This window comes from Drosophila virilis, chromosome X, assembly GCF_030788295.1.
Source record: "Drosophila virilis strain 15010-1051.87 chromosome X, Dvir_AGI_RSII-ME, whole genome shotgun sequence".
NCBI lineage: Eukaryota > Metazoa > Arthropoda > Insecta > Diptera > Drosophilidae > Drosophila > Drosophila virilis.
This window is the reverse complement of record NC_091543.1, coordinates 2251940-2267612: the sequence shown is the minus strand read 5'-3', so window position 1 is coordinate 2267612 and position 15673 is coordinate 2251940. Positions and strand designations below refer to the sequence as shown.

Genomic DNA, 15673 nt, shown 5'->3' with positions numbered 1-15673 from the left:
TGGCAGCGCTGCAGAGTTGACACCCTTGTCTGAATATTGTTTTGCCATCGATTGGTTATCGCCTGGCCGCCACAAACTACCATAAAGACGTCAAGCGTATCATGGTTCATTTTTTTGTCGTGAGCGTGAGTGCAAGTGCTTTAATATAACAAACGATTTCAAGAAATTGCCGCATTTAATTTGGGGTAAGTTTGTTTTATACACATTTTAGCGGGCCTAACGTGCAGCATCGATAGAAGCAGCAAAAGCCGCACAAATACCGCGCGCGCGGCAAAAGCTAGCCGCAAGCCACACAAACACACACACACACACACACAAATGCAGATGATGCAAATAAAAAAAGAAGAAAAACACAAACAACTGTGCAAAACCTATTGAAACAAACCGATTGCGTTGTTTAATATTATAGTATTCCTTTATTTCTTGTAAACTCTCACAGCCTGGCAAACGCGCAAACATTTGCGCAGGGCGTTCAGTGTGCAAACAACGCTCCCCGGCCGCCGACTAATCCCCCCCTTCCCCCTGACGCTGGAATTTTTGTGATTTTTTTTTTTTTTTGGTTGTCGTCGCCATGTCCGATTACAGCGACCTGGATCGCCAGATCGAGCAGCTGAAACGCTGCGAGATAATCAAGGAGAACGAGGTGAAGGGCCTGTGCGCCAAGGCGCGCGAAATTCTTGTCGAGGAGGGCAACGTGCAGCGCGTCGATTCGCCGGTAACCGTTTGCGGTGATATCCATGGCCAGTTCTATGATCTGAAGGAGCTGTTCAAGGTGGGCGGCGATGTGCCCGAAAAGAACTATCTGTTTATGGGCGATTTTGTGGATCGCGGCTATTACAGTGTCGAGACATTCCTGCTGCTGTTGGCGCTCAAGGTGCGCTATCCGGATCGCATAACGCTGATACGGGGCAATCATGAATCTCGCCAGATAACGCAGGTGTACGGCTTCTATGATGAGTGCCTGCGCAAGTACGGCTCGACGGCCGTCTGGCGCTATTGTACCGAAATCTTTGACTACCTCAGCCTCTCGGCCATTATTGATGGCAAGATATTTTGCGTGCACGGCGGCCTGTCGCCCTCGATACAGTATTTGGATCAGATCAGGAGCATCGATCGCAAACAGGAGGTGCCGCACGACGGTCCCATGTGCGATCTGCTGTGGAGCGATCCCGAGGATCAGACCGGCTGGGGTGTATCACCGCGCGGCGCCGGCTATCTATTTGGCTCCGATGTCGTCTCACAGTTCAATCGAACCAACGACATCGACATGATCTGTCGCGCCCATCAGCTGGTCATGGAGGGCTTCAAGTGGCACTTCAATGAAACCGTGCTGACCGTCTGGTCAGCGCCCAACTATTGCTATCGGTAAGCGCAGCACAACCAGACCCACACCCAACCCCCACACCCCACAAAAAAAAAAATGCTCTTCTCTAATCTGTTGCATTCTCTTTTGGAGCAGCTGCGGCAATGTGGCTGCCATATTGGAGCTGAACGAGTACCTGCATCGCGACTTTGTTATTTTCGAGGCGGCACCGCAGGAGAGTCGCGGCATACCCTCAAAGAAGCCACAGGCCGACTATTTTCTCTAAAATGCGAATGCGCAGACATGATACAAAAAAAAAGAAAATAAAATAAAAACGGAAAAAAAACCCAAGAGAAACGGGGCACGCTCCGCACGGATGAACTGATCGGACGGACACTCGGAGCGCTGCAACATTGATAACTGCCTGCCTGCCTCAAGCAACAAGAAATTAATCAATTATATACAACTTGGAAACCTTAACATTTAAGGCCTCAGCGACACAGACACAATTCACAAATCACAATCCAACCAAAAGTTATCGATGCCGATTCCAGAAAATAGTTTCAACATCTTTGCACACACATTTTTTCCGGGCTCTCCGCCCGAATCCAAACCATTTTCCACTTACTTTCTAAGCATATATGAACACACACACACACACGTATATATATATATATATAGATAATTAAGACGTTTTTTTTTTTCTTTCCATTTCATATATTTTTCGTATTGCCCATTTTGTCGTGTGTCTTTTGTACTCTGTCTAGCTGATTAGCTGATTTACTATTAGATCTAGAGCGCTGCACGCAACCGAATTCCCCTCACCCCCTCCTTGCCCTGTCGTGGTGGCAGCTGGGGGCGTGGCTTCTGTGCATGTTGCAGCCATTAAACATAAGCCCTAACATATAGTCCATAAGCAATAATAATTATAGTTCTCGAGTCAGATTCAGGCAAAAGAAAAACCCCCTCCCCTCCTCTCCCGTTCCACGCCCACGCCCAATGGCAACCGAAATAATAATAATAATAATAAAAGAAAAATACAATAACAAATGCATTGTAATAATAATAATAATTATAAGCAATCAAGCAGCAATCCTAACAGCGTGTCAGGGAATATGTTTATTCACCTTTTTGCACGACACACACACACACACACCACATATAAAGATATATATATATACATATATATATGTGTATAAAACATATTTAAAAATAGAATTTATAAGTTAGCGCGTATCTAAAATCGAAACGCATTTTTTCTTCTCACACTCGGAAACTTGGCTTCCTAACTCGACGTTCCATAGGTGAACCATGTCCATGTCCTAGATATTTGGACAGTTGGCCTGGAGAGAGTTCCGCTGAAGATCAGCTCAGCCGCACAATGGAGCGCATACTATCTATCCATGTATCCTTAAGAGTGCTCCGATTCCATAAGAGCATATATCAACGTTAAGCATAGAGGATAGATTCACTGGGAGGATATATATGCAAGGAGGATATATATATGCAAGGAGGATATATATGCAAGGAGGATATATATATGCAAGGAGGATATTTATATGCAAGGAGGATATATATGCAAGGAGGATATATATGCAAGGAGGATATATATATGCAAGGAGGATGTATATATGCAAGGAGGATATATATATGCAAGGAGGATATATATGCAAGGAGGATATATGTACACAGATGGTATAGTATATACACAGAGGATATAGAGGGGAATTTATACACAGAGAGCATATATACAGAGGAGATATGTGCACAGAGGATATATATGCATGGAGAATACACAGAGTATATAGTATATACATAGAGTACATAAATACAGAGAGAATATATAGACAGAGAGAATATATAGACAGAGAGAATATATAGACAGAGAGAATATATATACATAGCGAATATGTATCTATACATTAATATCTTGTTGCTTTTACTGTTTGAAGCAATCTTGATGAGATCTGGCATAGATCCGTGCTTTTGTGGCGGACAGTTGTTTGCGCAGTAGGCCGGATCGGACTACTATATCATATAGACAAAGTGTAATACATTTGTTCTATAGCAAAGGAACAGTTTGTAGCTACCTATTGACTAAACTCTTGTCTGACACTGTGAGCAGAGTATTTGCGCAGTCGGTCAATGGAAAACAATTGCAAATGTAGTCTGCAGTTGGCGCAGTTTATTCGCATGCACTTAGGAACTAGACGCATATATATAGCATAGGTCATAGAAAAAAAAAAAAATTAAAGACAATTGCGGATCACATATATCAAGGGACGCTTGCAACATTCCTGCCGAGGTGGTGAGGCGTGGTGCTGCTTTAGTGCTCCTCCAGCGGGAGGCCGTGCTCGCGCATATGCTCCACAATGCAGCTCTCGTAGGCAACGGCCGCGTCGCAGCTAAGTTGGGAGAGAAGGACATGAATTAGCTGAGAGTCGGGGGCAGATTTATGCGTCGGGCACTCACTGATCCTCGGGCACCTCAATGGCCTCGCACTTGTCCACAATGTCAGCGCCGGCGGCCTCCTTATCGGCATCATCCTTGCTCATGACCTTGACCAGCTCCAGGGCGTGCTCCTTGCTTAGCTTGCCAGCGTCGTCCATCTGGAAGGAGTGGGTGTAAAAGATGATTCGCTAACTTGAGCAGCTGGCACTTACAATCTCGAACTTCTTTAACATGCAGGCGCGCAGGCACTTGCTCTCCTGCGACTCGGCGGGCTCATGCTTCATCATGTGCTCCACATCCTCTGAAATATGGATAGTATATTTGGTTAGCCAAACAGTTGGTAGTAATTCGAAGTACGCACCATCTGTGGCGCCCGTCTCCGTTTTGCACTCCTGGGCCACTTCATGGGCATGCTCCTTGCTGATCTCCTCGTGCGGCTTGGCAGAGACAGCCACAGCGGCCAGGACGACGACGAGCAATGCCAAACAAACGAAACGCGACATGTTGCTGTATAACTTGGATGTGAGCTGTGGAAGCCGCCAGCGTTTTATAGTAAGTTTCGCCAAACGATTTGACTTGGCAGATTGCGGCGACGTCTCTAGCTCTGGGCCAAGTGTCAGCTGGCGGCAATTAAACGCAATTATGGCCAATTGCCATGGGATGCAATTGCACTATATGAGCAGCACATGACACTCGATCTGGACGAGCAGTGCCGGAGATGCCCTCCGTTGGGCGACGTGTGAAAACTCTGCCGCCGACCCGCTCTCACTGCCCCCTAGCTCCATCTCTCTCCCACGTCGCTAGGCTTTTCCTTTGTTAATAGATAATTACGATTTTAATTAGCGACTGACATGAAATCAAATCAAACTGGAAATGCGAGTTGTTAAATGCCGCAACACCAGAAAATCCCAAATACTATGAAAAGCGCTTACAATTCTCTGACGGCCGACTCCATGACAGACAGGGACAACAACAGTTGACATGAGCTGGGTCATCATTTCGACTTTTCACACCGATCAATATAAACTGTTTGAATAAACATAATCCAGCAGCGTGGCGTGACTAGCGAATACCCTGCATATGCTAAGAGTAACAACAATTTTAACATACAACAGTTAAATGCATTTCAATTTCCATTGAAAATCGCCATATTGCCAAATTTCTATGTATGCGTGTGTGTGTGTGTGTACAAGACTGCGAAAGACAGCGCAAAGGCAAACTGCAGATTTACAGTAAATTTATGATGCCCGCAAGCGGCATATCTAAGTACATACATACATACATGCATATCCATGCTTATACAGTCAAGCCCAAAATCATGCGAATAGCTCAATCAAAAGTCACATCTGCCCATCACGTTCATGGTGAAATCTATAATTAATGTATCCAATAGAAAATGGACAGTTAAATAGAATAATATACATTTCTAATTTAATTACCCAATGAACATAAATATTGATTAGAACTTGATATTTTTCAGTACACATTTATTTGTATACAAACAATTAATACATTATCGATGTTGTTATTATTGCATGTGCTTATTAAGTCAAGCACGCAGTCTCCCCGTCTCTTTTACACTTTCAAAGCACTTCACGCTCCGGCAAATCTTTCTCTTTCTCTCTCATGTGCTTAAATTAACTGCTTAAAGGCAGATTCCACCATCTTTTAACTGTAAGAGCATTGATGTTCACTGCTGTCCATTACAAAAATTATTTAAATAATAAAAAATAATATACAAGTTATAGATATTCAATAACAGAAATGTACGTCTGCGTACAGCATACCATCCTAGCACTTAAGCTGCATACGAAATGCAAAAAAGGTAACGGTAGTTTTTGTTAGCAAGCTCATCTGTGTGTGTGTGTGTGTGTGTGTGTGTGCATATGAGAGCAGCGAGAAGCTGATCCCGTTGATATGCACATACATACATACATGTACGTACTTTCGTTGAGTTGTTCTTTGCTCGCGTCTTACTTTATACGAATTCTGTGCATGATCTTTTTTTTTTCTTTGCTGAAGTGTTACAGTTGAAAAGTGTTCAAGAAGAAAGAATATAATCTAGAAAATTAATTATAGTACTGATTGTTAATAACACTGCAATTGCAAATAAACGTTACACACACGCACACATGCATGCACGTGTATATTCGTAACTTTGCACATGTATTCGCATAGAAACACGTTTACATGCAAATGCAGTTATTTGTGGTTAATGTGCGTGTTTTTAATTTGTTTATTTGTGATTTGTGATGTGTGTGGAATGAGAATGGCAATGACAACGATGCATCTTGAACTTGAGCCACGCCCGCATTTGTGGCGTCAGCGCAATTTGGGCATAAACGTGCTGAAGGTTATTCGTCTAAAAGAGCTCCATATAAAAGCCCGTGCAGACATATTGGCAGCCACAGATGAGCCCCAAGATGATGTTGTACAATACGCTGCTCTTGTTATTTGCATTGATCGGCTGCAGCTGGCAGCAGTGCGTCCAAGCGCAGGCGCAAACGCCGGGCTTCGATCTGAGTCGTTTGTTTGGTGCGCGCAGCAATGAGCCCCTCTCCAAGCTGCTCGATCGCAATTTGCCGGAGGTGCAGCAGATGATTGATCACACCAAAAAGAGCTGCCTGAAGCAGCTGCAGATGTCGTCGCCGCAGCGCTCGTTAATCCGTGAGCCGCGCCCCACCGAGCAGGAGAAGTGCCTGGTCGAGTGCGTTCTCAAGGGCATTCAAATTGTATGTAAATGTGCTGTAATAACGATGTCGCACATGTCTAACGCCAACCCCTCTCTCTCTCTCTTCGCCCCCCTCACCTGCAGATGGACAGCAGCAGCAACAAGCTAAACTTGCGCCGCGTCCAGGAGCTGACCAGCCAGGTCACCGATGACAACAAGCTGGCCGTCACGCTGAGCTGCAGCCTGGCACAGAGCTGTAATCGGGCCGTCAGCGCCCAGGATCCCTGCGAGGCGGCACATCAGCTGAACCAGTGCATCGGCCGGCAAATGCTGCGCAACGGCGTCAAGCTGAGCTGGTGACCAGTGTTGCCAAATGACGCGACAAAAAAAAAAAAAAAAAAACTAGCCAAAAATAGCTAAAAACAATAGCTGAATCAGCTTTCTGGGCACACAGACGTATGTACATCCCATGTTTACTATAAATGGGATATGCGAAAAAGAATATAATATATATATACGTATATATATAATGTATATTTACTAATTCGCATATTCCACTTCATCTAAGATATATACATGTTTATATATCCTAATCAAATAATTAAAAAATTTCAACTCGAAATTATATATACATACCATATTAACTAGAAATCGGATATACGAAAAAGAATATATTATAAATATTTAGAATATTTCAAATTGGAAAGCTCGCCAAAATCAGCATTATATATAATATGTATATATTGAATTTGTGCGAAATCCAAATGTATGCAACAGGCAGAAGGAAGCATCTCCGACCCCATAAACTATATATATTCTTGATCAGCATCAATAGCTGAGTCGATCTAGCCATGTCCGTCTGTCTGTCCGTCCGTCCGTCCTTGCAATTTTAGATGTAGGTGGTCCTAGTTCCCGCGCAGTTCGAGTTTGTTTCCGATAATCGATAACTTACTCCGTTTCCAAGCAATCGATAAAAATCGATATCGATATCCTGTTTTTTGGGCAATTCTGGTAAATATCAAGAGCTAGAGTCACGAAACTTGACATATAGCTTCTAAAATAGAATATATATATATGCATTTGATGTTGGAATAAAAGGGTTCAGGGTATCCCCTAGTCGGGAGCTCCCGACTAGAACCTCTTACTTGTTTCTTTTTCGTTTATCCCACATCATATAAGATATATACATATGTATATAAACCAATTCGTATTATCTACTTTTGCTTAGCGCGAAAATATGTATATAATCATGTTGCCTCATGATTTGTTTTCATTTATTGCTCTGCTTAAGCTTTTCGTGAAATTCCACTTGCATGCGTGGAAAAATCGCGAAAATCGTTTCAAACTTTTTTGTTCAACATCCGATTGATCAGCCCTGAAATCAAGTAATTCATATTGATATATACTACTTCCTTTTCAATAGAAAATGAACTAGTTTTCATGTCGTATGCTAGAAAGCTGAATATGCATGCTCTGATGCCAAGCTATATATATATATATATATATATATTTGGATAGCTATCGAATGTGGTCCGCGATTTCATGTGTAGCATGCAATATTCTCAATAGAACGCGCAATTATAAATTACAAATTAACTTGTTAGAAAATATAAGAAAATATAATGCCCAACTTGGGCTGATGTGGCTGGGTGGAAAACCGAGTTGAATGTAGCCGAATCTCCAGGCAGGTAGCCGGTTCGAAGCGTAAATCGAGCCAGTCTCTGCTCTCTGAAGACAGCCAAGTTTGGCTTGAAAATAGCTTAAGCTATTTTCCCAAGCCCTATTCACAAACCAGTTCAGGTGGGGTGCTGCTTCGAAGCCTTAGTCGAGCCAGTCTCAGCTCTCTAAAAACAGCCATATTTAGCTGGAATATAGCTAAATTGCTAACAAGCCCCATTAAAGCCCCAATTGCGCCCCCAACCATTAAATCAAGGTTAAGCTAGACTTTACTGCTGCTCGCTTTTATTCGCTTGTGCATGTCCAGGAACCAGGATCACGAACTCTATGCATGATTAATAATTGAATTGAATTGAATTAAGTTGGGGCGTGCGTGTGCCAAGAGTTAAACAAATATCGAAAACACAAAAAAAAAAAAAAAAAAAACAAAAACACAAACATGCTGGCCAGGTGTAAGGATTAGGGTTGGACGCGTCTACTCCTTGACATCGGGTATCTTGTAGTTGGCGTCGCGCATCTCGCTCAGCATGCACATGGAGATGCTGTGGGCCGCCTCGCATCTGGTGTGTGTAATGGAGAGGGTAGGATTAGCTGGCTAGAGTTACGGCGCTTGGCCACGGTTTGTGGACTCACTCGTCGGTGAGGCCGCTGCCGGCCTGATTGCATTTGGCGAAAATGGTCTTGGAGTCGGACTGCCTGTCGGAGAACATCATGTTCATCATGTCCAGGGTTTTCTCCTCGTTGAACTCGGTCTTGCCCGCGGGCATCACCTCGAACTGGTGCAGCATGCAGCGACGGAAGCATTTGCTTTCATGAGAGGCGTCCTGCTTGTTGAGCACCATCTCCTCGATGTGCCCTGAGATCGGGAGAGTGGGTTTCGGTTGAGCACGTGCGCCTGAGATACTAAGGCCTGGCATACTTACCGCGCTCCGGCTTGGGATCACAGCCCTGGGCGAAGGGTTCTATCAGCTCAACGACCTCGTTCAATGTCATGGAGGCCGTCTCCTCCTCCTCCTCGGCATGGGCCAGGCTCAGCCAGGCGCCGGCGCAGGCCAGCAGCAGCAGCATTGTGCTCAGCCAGGTCTGTTGCTTCTGCTTTTGCTTCATCATATCGAATTGTGCACACTTGGACGCTATCTGGCCTGCTCCATGATCGGGCAGTAGCTTTTATAGCCAAGCCAACAGATCGCAATGCCACGATCGACATGACCATGCCATGTCACCGGCATAGATTGATCTCTGTAAAGCTGTGGAAACCAATCAAAATGCGCCACAATTTACAGTTCAAGTCGAATTTTTATTCATAGGCACGTGACCAACTGGAGCGTGATATATAGCCATATATATATATATATATGTATCAGGGGAACACAAAGATTTCAATCTTGTCCCGGAAACAGCTGAGCAGAGCATGCGCCGCATCGCAGTTGTTCTTGATCCCGGCGGCGGCATCCTTGCACTCGCCGATGCCCTTGCGATAGGATGGCTTATAGCTGTCCGGCATCAGGAGCTCCACCTGCTTCAGCGTTGACTCCATCTGGAATTTGCCCTTCTTCATCTGCGCGCAGAGCGAGAGTGGAGATAAGAGGTGGATGGCAACCGGAAGGAAGGTACCTGGCAAAGTTCGACTCACCGTTTGCATCATTTCCATGACACAGTTAATGTAGCATTTGGCATCCTTGTCATCCGGCAGATTGCCCTTCTGTATGCCATCGGCTATGTCCGGCGTAATCTTCGGAAACTTGGGCTGGCAGACGTCGCGCATTAGCCTGCCGGCGGCCCACATCTGTTCCTCGGTTGCCTGCAAAATGGAATATTGTCAACAAGATCTTCAAAAAAAAAAAAGTTAACAAGCTGTCCACATACACCCGCCCGGCAGAGGGGCAGACCCAACAGAAGCAGAAGACAGCAGCCAATCAGTTGGTGTGGATAACTCATGGCGCCGACAGATCCAGCCAATATGTTGCCGGCATTCGATATTCGGTCCATTTTTATACGATATTTGCATTGATATTTAAATGAGTCCGGGGCGGATCATTTGAGGCGCCTAATAGCATATATTTGTGGCATGCCAATGGGCATGTCCGATTGGCCGAGAACAAGGACTGTTGCCCATTGTCTGGGGCACGCCACATTGGGGTAGGACCAACACCAGCCGCACTAGCCAAGCGATCCACGCCCCATAGTTAAACACCCATCATCACCAGCCTATTCAACATCATCCGTATCTCTATATGCGGCCAGACACATTTGCACTATAATTACCCACGTCTCTCTCCCTCTCTCTCTCTCATTTAATTGAGTTGCGCACGCGAGGGTCAACAAGATCTTTGGGGTTCAGATAGCGTTTGCAACAAGCGAACTCCAATTCCATCCACATTTCACATACATCACATTCATTTCATCTGGTTGGAATGACGCCCAGCTGATTAAGTCTACTAGGGCTTTCGCTTCGCGACTTCCGAATGCCTCGATACCTTTCATTACACGCCCTGCGCCCTCTGTTTTGTTTTCTTTTTATTTAATTTTACTTCCTTTGCTTCTTCCTTCACGTCTATAGACAGCTATCCTGCTTCTCCCTTCACATTTAACTGGCACATTAAAAAGCTTCTCCTTCCAGCTCTTACTTAATTTGATGTACACTAATTGGTATTTACTCACATTTAATACGATTCTAGCTTCACTCTCTCAGTTTCTTCCTTTGCTTAAAGCTACGTTGCCCGCTTCGCTTCTCGCTTTGCTTTTCCCTTCTTATTGACCAATATATGCTGCCGTCTTCTCCCTCTAGCTCTAACTTCACTAATAAGTATTTAGTGAGCTTCTCACCTTGTTCTCTCTGCTTCTTCCTTTGCCTTCAGCTTTGCTTCTTGCTTAACTTTTACTTTTAGATATGCTTTAAACATTTTGAAAGCATTTTTGAAATCTTAATAAGTTTCTCGCTTGGCTTTTCGTAATATTTAGCTTTGCTTATTGCTTTGCTTCTTCCTGTATTTTACTATTTGATTGCTTTCGCAAATTGTTAAGAAATTATTTAAGTTTAATGCGCTTCTCACGATAATCTTCTGCTTATCTCTTTACTCCTAACTTTGCTACTCGCTTTGCTTCTTTCTTTGCTTCTCTCTTATTCTCTTAATCTTTCGCCAAGCTTCTCTGTTTGCTTTGACCAATACATTTTCCAGAGGTACTTGCCCGCTTCTCGCTTCATAATATTGTTTACTTTGCCTTTCTTTTTAACTTTATCTTTTTTTTTTTGCTTCTTCCTTCCTCCTTTTCCTCCTTAAACTTTATCTGTTTTTGTTTGCTTCTCCCTGCGCTTTCTCCTTAAACTTTACCCGTTTTCGTTTACTTCTCCCTTCGCTTCCTCCTTTAACTTCACCTTTTTCTTGTGCTTCTCCCTTCGCTTCACTTTGCAAATCGCTTCTCTAATAGCTCGCTTATTGTTCAACATATAATCGCTTCTCGCTTCACTTAACCTCATGTCGAGCATCATTTTTGGCCCGACGATGATGAAGTGCTTCAGCCTAAGTGCTATCTATTTGCCTAATGAACGTTTTAGGAATTGCAGCTCTGCATCTATAATTTAGGGAAACAAACATATATCTATTTGGCATCTATTCGAATTACACAGCTGATTGAGAGATAAGTGCACGTGGCCAAATAATATAATAGAATGGTTCTCATAATCGCTTAATATATGCCCAATGTATTCTCATTATATTCTCACGATCTACGATTTCAGTAGACATGATTGTTGAGCCGCGAGAATAAATTTTGGATTTGTCAGAACAAAAATTTATTTGGGCGACACTTCATTTAATATAAATGGAAATATTTATTTAAATTTTATCATATGTCTTTGCTTGCTTCATTGCTTTTTCAGGCAAAAAAAATTGAACTTTACGTATGCTTCTATTATCTATAAGAAAATTGCACAGTTCAAATTGAACAATTCGATCTAGTAGGTTTATCAGTTCGACAACAAGATACCTGATGTAAAGGAGTAGACGCTTCCATTCCTTATCCTTACACTTGTCTGTGTTTTTATGCGCTGAACCCATTAAAAATGGGTATAAGGGTATATATTCTTGATCAGCATCAATAGCCGAGTCGATCTAGCCATGTCCGACTGTCTGTCCGGCCGTCCGTCCGGACAGAACCCATAAAAGCTAGAGACTTGAAACTTTAGATGTAGGTGCTCCTAGTTCCCGCGCAGATCGAGTTGATTTCCGATAATCGATAACTTACTCCGTTTCTAAGCAATCGATAAAAATCGATATCGGTATCCTGTTTTTTGGGCAATTTTGGTAAATATCAAGAGCTAGAGTCACGAAACTTGACATATAGCTTCTAAAATAGAATATATATATGCATTTGATGTTGGAAGAAGAGGGTTCAGGGTATACCCTAGTCGGGAGCTTCCGACTAGAACCTCTTGTTATTGGACGAGCACAAGCGAATAAAGCGAGCAGCCGCCGCAGCAGTAAAGTTTAGCTTCTCCTTAATTGATTGGTTGGGGCGTTTTTGGTTTAAACCTTGGCTCAAAAGTTTTCTATTTAAAATCAAGGAGCTGGAAAATGTCCTTAAATGCCACAGCTCTGACTGAGATCTGAGTAGGCTGTGCTCTAGTAGTTCGTGCTTGTGATATACATTGAATATGCCCCATAAGTAAAAATTCAACGGATTAAAGTAAAACGAGTAAATTGCTTGACTTTGAATTAAAACCCGTTCGACAAGTATATATCCATAAAATAGATAAAGAAAAGGTATTTAGCCCCCAATTCTGTCCAAACTCTCGCGATGTCGGATTATTTCAAGTTCAATAAGATCTTCGATAGCCAAACTGTGCGCGGACGTGCCAACGTAAGTCTCCGACACGCATCGCTCGTATCTAAGCACTTCTCTAAAATCTGGTTCCAAGACAGGTTGCCAAGGCCACCTGGGCCTCGGTGGGACTCATCTATGTGCTGGTCAAGATGCGACGCCGCAATGCCAAGCGTCGGGAGGCCTTCAAGTACTGCAAGGGCTGCCAGCAGAAGCTGTTCCTCTAACTATGTATGCACGCATTGTTCTATCAAATGGACTGGTCCCATCGCCAATCCCCCCCATGCTAGCATGTCAATGTCCCATGAATTTCCCAGAAGTTAAGCGTTAACCAAATCTCTTGTGTTCTGTTCAGCGTTAATAAACTATTTCACATTTCGAGCGTCAATCGATTCCAGTTATCTTGCGGACCTAAACTAGTTGCGAATTATAAACGAATTGATTAAATGCTTCATTCCTTTTTTACTTGTTAGCCCTGTTAGCCCAAAGGGCATGCGTAGAAAGTGTCGTAAATCAATATCAATATATATTCGTAATCAGCATCGATCAAATCGTTCTTTTGTATGTACGCATCCAGCTTACTTTCTTTATTTCGTTTTATCGATAAATTCGTGCACATATCGAAAATCGATAAATATCAATTTGCAGCCTTGCGCATTTATTTCTCTCGTCCTTTAACTGTTGTAAATTTATTACTTTTCCATTTCAAATTCTAAATCGATAAATATCGATTTCTTTTAATAAACTCTTGCAGATAAGGTGCAGAGACCTCAAATTTTTAATAAAAAAGCTCGTAGATCATACGTAGCTCAAATTTATTTCATTTTATCGATAAATTCTTGAATGTATCGAAAATCGATAAATATCAATTGGCAATATTTGTCAGATTGCGCATATTGTCATATGTGTGCTGCAATTTATTTCATTATCATCTCATATCGATAAATTAGTGCATATATCGAACATCGATAATTATCGTTTTACAATCCTTTATTCCCGAGATAATTTTATAACGTTCGTTTGAGAAACATTACATTTAATGAAGAATTTAATTTTCCATTTGGAAACGGGGGGTAGGAAAAAGTACGTGGTATCTGCCAGTCGCCCACTCTGAAACTTGTGTATTTCGATTTTTGAACCAAGTAGGCAGCTGGTGAATGCTTCATTCGGCAGGTAGTTCAGTTTGATTTTGGACGTTCAGTTCAGACCCGGACCCGGACCCAGACTCCCCCAAAAAACCCGCACAGACAAGACTAAATCCCCAAGCTAATTGCTTTGTCCGCGATGGCTTCCGAGGGCTTCAAGAAGTATTTCAATAGCACCACAATGAACGGTCGTGCGAATGTAAGTTTAAGACCAGGTTATTCGACTCCTGTTGAGCCTCATCCTCGTCCTCAACCTGAACCTCATCCTCGTCCTCGTCCAGGTTGCGAAGGCCACGTATGCTACGTTGGCGCTCGTCTATTTGTTTTATCGGGTGCGTCGCGGCAAGGATCAACCGCCAGCTGCCAAGGAGCCGACATTTGAGCCGAGCTGCAGCTGTGACGAGAAGCTGCCGAACTCAGAGATTATCGTTGAGCCGCCGGATCGAGATTGCGCCGTCTGCCGGGAGCGACGACCCAGAGACGATGGCTGCAATGGACACAGTGAGCCGCCGCCGCCACCGCCGCCGGCGAGCAGTGCGCCGGCTCGCCGCAAGTGCCCCTGCGAGGATCCGCACCGGCACCTGGACTCGGGCAAGCCGCAGCACACACAGCATCCGCTGACGCAGCAACAGCAGCAACAGCAGCAACAGCGCCAGAGCTGCAATGCATCGCAATTGGATGAGGCGCATCCGGCGCGTGAGCTTATCTCGCAGATGCAGGAGGCCGCATCCCGTGTTCTGCGCAATGTGATTGGCGCCGTCATGGGCGACACACCAACCGCTGCCAGCGGCGACAGCGAGGAGAACTGCAGCTGCTGTACACCGGGCGGGGCAAACGATATACTCGACTCCGGCGATCAGGTGGAGGACGAGGCCTGCGATTACGAGTCGGACAGCCAGATGCTGAGTCGCCAGCGGCGTACTGCGCCCCGCGCCTGTGTGCCCAGCAATACCAGCAGCGACACGGATGACCCTGCCGAAGCGAAACAGACCGAGTCCGAGTCCGAGGCGCAGGCCCAGGCCCAGGCCACGGGTCAGACGCAATCGCAATCAACGCCACAGTCGCAGCTGCAGTCAACCTCACAGTCGCCGTCGCAGCCGCCTTCGCAGCCGCCGACACGGTATCGCTGCTTCGACGACGACTTTGCCTCCGAAATGTTCTTTGAGGACTATGAAGAGTGACAGATTGTTTGAAGGATTAGCTCAACGCTTGGTTAGCCGGGGGTCAGGGGTTTGCGGCTTATCCAACAAAATTCCCAGTGAGCAGGATCTATAGTCCATTGGGACTAGGCCTGCAAATCTATACCAAATCTTCATAGTATTCATAGATGAAGAATAAACTCACCTTTCAGAATCCTTTGTTAGCCACGTGCACGTACTTTGACCAGGATAAGTTGCTAATACAATTATTTGAGTTAAGTCTTGCGAATGCACTTGACCTAGCTGATATATGCATATACTGGGTGTCTTCTAGTCGCGCACTCGCTTGTACTTAAAGCAATATTCGTTTTTTTTTTGCTTCATTTCATTTTTCATTCGTTTCTAACCACACAATTTACGCGTTTCACCAGAGAAACCGTTAAAACAGTGTTGAGCAACGAGCAAT

The 15673-nt window shown here is 44.2% G+C and overlaps 7 protein-coding genes across 7 annotated transcripts; 4 read left to right on the top strand and 3 right to left on the bottom strand.

Annotated features, from left to right (window-relative positions):
• The first annotated feature begins 41 nt into the window (after positions 1–41).
• Pp4-19C (protein phosphatase 19C) lies at positions 42–2546 on the top strand. Its single transcript, XM_002058121.4, has 3 exons — positions 42–185; positions 440–1365; positions 1460–2546. Exons 2-3 carry the CDS (start codon positions 572–574, stop codon positions 1587–1589), a joined length of 924 nt encoding a protein of 307 aa, XP_002058157.2. The 5' UTR covers positions 42–185; positions 440–571; the 3' UTR covers positions 1590–2546.
• Positions 2547–3468: 922 nt separating this feature from the next.
• Obp19d (Odorant-binding protein 19d) lies at positions 3469–4287 on the bottom strand. Its single transcript, XM_002058122.4, has 4 exons — positions 4116–4287; positions 3967–4055; positions 3776–3912; positions 3469–3708 (listed from the first exon to the last, which is right to left on the bottom strand). The coding sequence occupies exons 1-4, from the start codon at positions 4255–4257 to the stop codon at positions 3630–3632; spliced, it is 447 nt and encodes a 148-aa protein (XP_002058158.1). The 5' UTR covers positions 4258–4287; the 3' UTR covers positions 3469–3629.
• Positions 4288–5812: 1525 nt separating this feature from the next.
• On the top strand, positions 5813–8534 carry Obp19c (Odorant-binding protein 19c). Its single transcript, XM_002058123.4, has 2 exons — positions 5813–6486; positions 6570–8534. Exons 1-2 carry the CDS (start codon positions 6166–6168, stop codon positions 6783–6785), a joined length of 537 nt encoding a protein of 178 aa, XP_002058159.2. The 5' UTR covers positions 5813–6165; the 3' UTR covers positions 6786–8534.
• On the bottom strand, positions 8366–9232 carry Obp19b (Odorant-binding protein 19b). Its single transcript, XM_002058124.4, has 3 exons — positions 9026–9232; positions 8736–8958; positions 8366–8662 (listed from the first exon to the last, which is right to left on the bottom strand). The coding sequence occupies exons 1-3, from the start codon at positions 9210–9212 to the stop codon at positions 8578–8580; spliced, it is 495 nt and encodes a 164-aa protein (XP_002058160.1). The 5' UTR covers positions 9213–9232; the 3' UTR covers positions 8366–8577.
• A 146-nt stretch (positions 9233–9378) lies between these two features.
• Positions 9379–10106, bottom strand: Obp19a (Odorant-binding protein 19a). The gene is made up of 3 exons (XM_002058125.4): positions 9969–10106; positions 9736–9903; positions 9379–9660 (listed from the first exon to the last, which is right to left on the bottom strand). The coding sequence occupies exons 1-3, from the start codon at positions 10089–10091 to the stop codon at positions 9463–9465; spliced, it is 489 nt and encodes a 162-aa protein (XP_002058161.3). The 5' UTR covers positions 10092–10106; the 3' UTR covers positions 9379–9462.
• Positions 10107–12757: 2651 nt separating this feature from the next.
• On the top strand, positions 12758–13311 carry LOC6634485 (ATP synthase membrane subunit K, mitochondrial). Its single transcript, XM_002058126.4, has 2 exons — positions 12758–12962; positions 13025–13311. Exons 1-2 carry the CDS (start codon positions 12900–12902, stop codon positions 13148–13150), a joined length of 189 nt encoding a protein of 62 aa, XP_002058162.1. The 5' UTR covers positions 12758–12899; the 3' UTR covers positions 13151–13311.
• Positions 13312–14097: 786 nt separating this feature from the next.
• On the top strand, positions 14098–15421 carry LOC6634486 (peroxynitrite isomerase THAP4). The gene is made up of 2 exons (XM_002058127.4): positions 14098–14267; positions 14350–15421. The coding sequence occupies exons 1-2, from the start codon at positions 14208–14210 to the stop codon at positions 15247–15249; spliced, it is 960 nt and encodes a 319-aa protein (XP_002058163.1). The 5' UTR covers positions 14098–14207; the 3' UTR covers positions 15250–15421.
• The last annotated feature ends 252 nt before the right edge of the window (positions 15422–15673 follow it).

Excerpts from the sequence above, each read along its gene's own strand:
- Pp4-19C (XM_002058121.4), top strand. The coding sequence starts at position 572 with ATGTCCGATTACAGCGACCTGGATCGCCAGATCGAGCAGCTGAAACGC. Across the intron at positions 1,366-1,459 it reads GCGCCCAACTATTGCTATCG|CTGCGGCAATGTGGCTGCCA; the intron begins GTAAGCGCAGCA and ends CTTTTGGAGCAG.
- Obp19d (XM_002058122.4), bottom strand. The coding sequence starts at position 4,257 with ATGTCGCGTTTCGTTTGTTTGGCATTGCTCGTCGTCGTCCTGGCCGCT. Across the intron at positions 3,913-3,966 it reads TGTTAAAGAAGTTCGAGATT|ATGGACGACGCTGGCAAGCT; the intron begins GTAAGTGCCAGC and ends CACTCCTTCCAG. Across the intron at positions 3,709-3,775 it reads ATTGAGGTGCCCGAGGATCA|CTGCGACGCGGCCGTTGCCT; the intron begins GTGAGTGCCCGA and ends CTCCCAACTTAG.
- Obp19c (XM_002058123.4), top strand. The coding sequence starts at position 6,166 with ATGAGCCCCAAGATGATGTTGTACAATACGCTGCTCTTGTTATTTGCA. Across the intron at positions 6,487-6,569 it reads TTCTCAAGGGCATTCAAATT|ATGGACAGCAGCAGCAACAA; the intron begins GTATGTAAATGT and ends CCTCACCTGCAG.
- Obp19b (XM_002058124.4), bottom strand. The coding sequence starts at position 9,212 with ATGATGAAGCAAAAGCAGAAGCAACAGACCTGGCTGAGCACAATGCTG. Across the intron at positions 8,959-9,025 it reads TGATCCCAAGCCGGAGCGCG|GGCACATCGAGGAGATGGTG; the intron begins GTAAGTATGCCA and ends TCCCGATCTCAG. Across the intron at positions 8,663-8,735 it reads GGCAGCGGCCTCACCGACGA|ATGCGAGGCGGCCCACAGCA; the intron begins GTGAGTCCACAA and ends TACACACACCAG.
- Obp19a (XM_002058125.4), bottom strand. The coding sequence starts at position 10,091 with ATGGACCGAATATCGAATGCCGGCAACATATTGGCTGGATCTGTCGGC. Across the intron at positions 9,904-9,968 it reads TGCCCCTCTGCCGGGCGGGT|GCAACCGAGGAACAGATGTG; the intron begins GTATGTGGACAG and ends TCCATTTTGCAG. Across the intron at positions 9,661-9,735 it reads TCATGGAAATGATGCAAACG|ATGAAGAAGGGCAAATTCCA; the intron begins GTGAGTCGAACT and ends CTCTGCGCGCAG.
- LOC6634485 (XM_002058126.4), top strand. The coding sequence starts at position 12,900 with ATGTCGGATTATTTCAAGTTCAATAAGATCTTCGATAGCCAAACTGTG. Across the intron at positions 12,963-13,024 it reads CTGTGCGCGGACGTGCCAAC|GTTGCCAAGGCCACCTGGGC; the intron begins GTAAGTCTCCGA and ends GTTCCAAGACAG.
- LOC6634486 (XM_002058127.4), top strand. The coding sequence starts at position 14,208 with ATGGCTTCCGAGGGCTTCAAGAAGTATTTCAATAGCACCACAATGAAC. Across the intron at positions 14,268-14,349 it reads CAATGAACGGTCGTGCGAAT|GTTGCGAAGGCCACGTATGC; the intron begins GTAAGTTTAAGA and ends GTCCTCGTCCAG.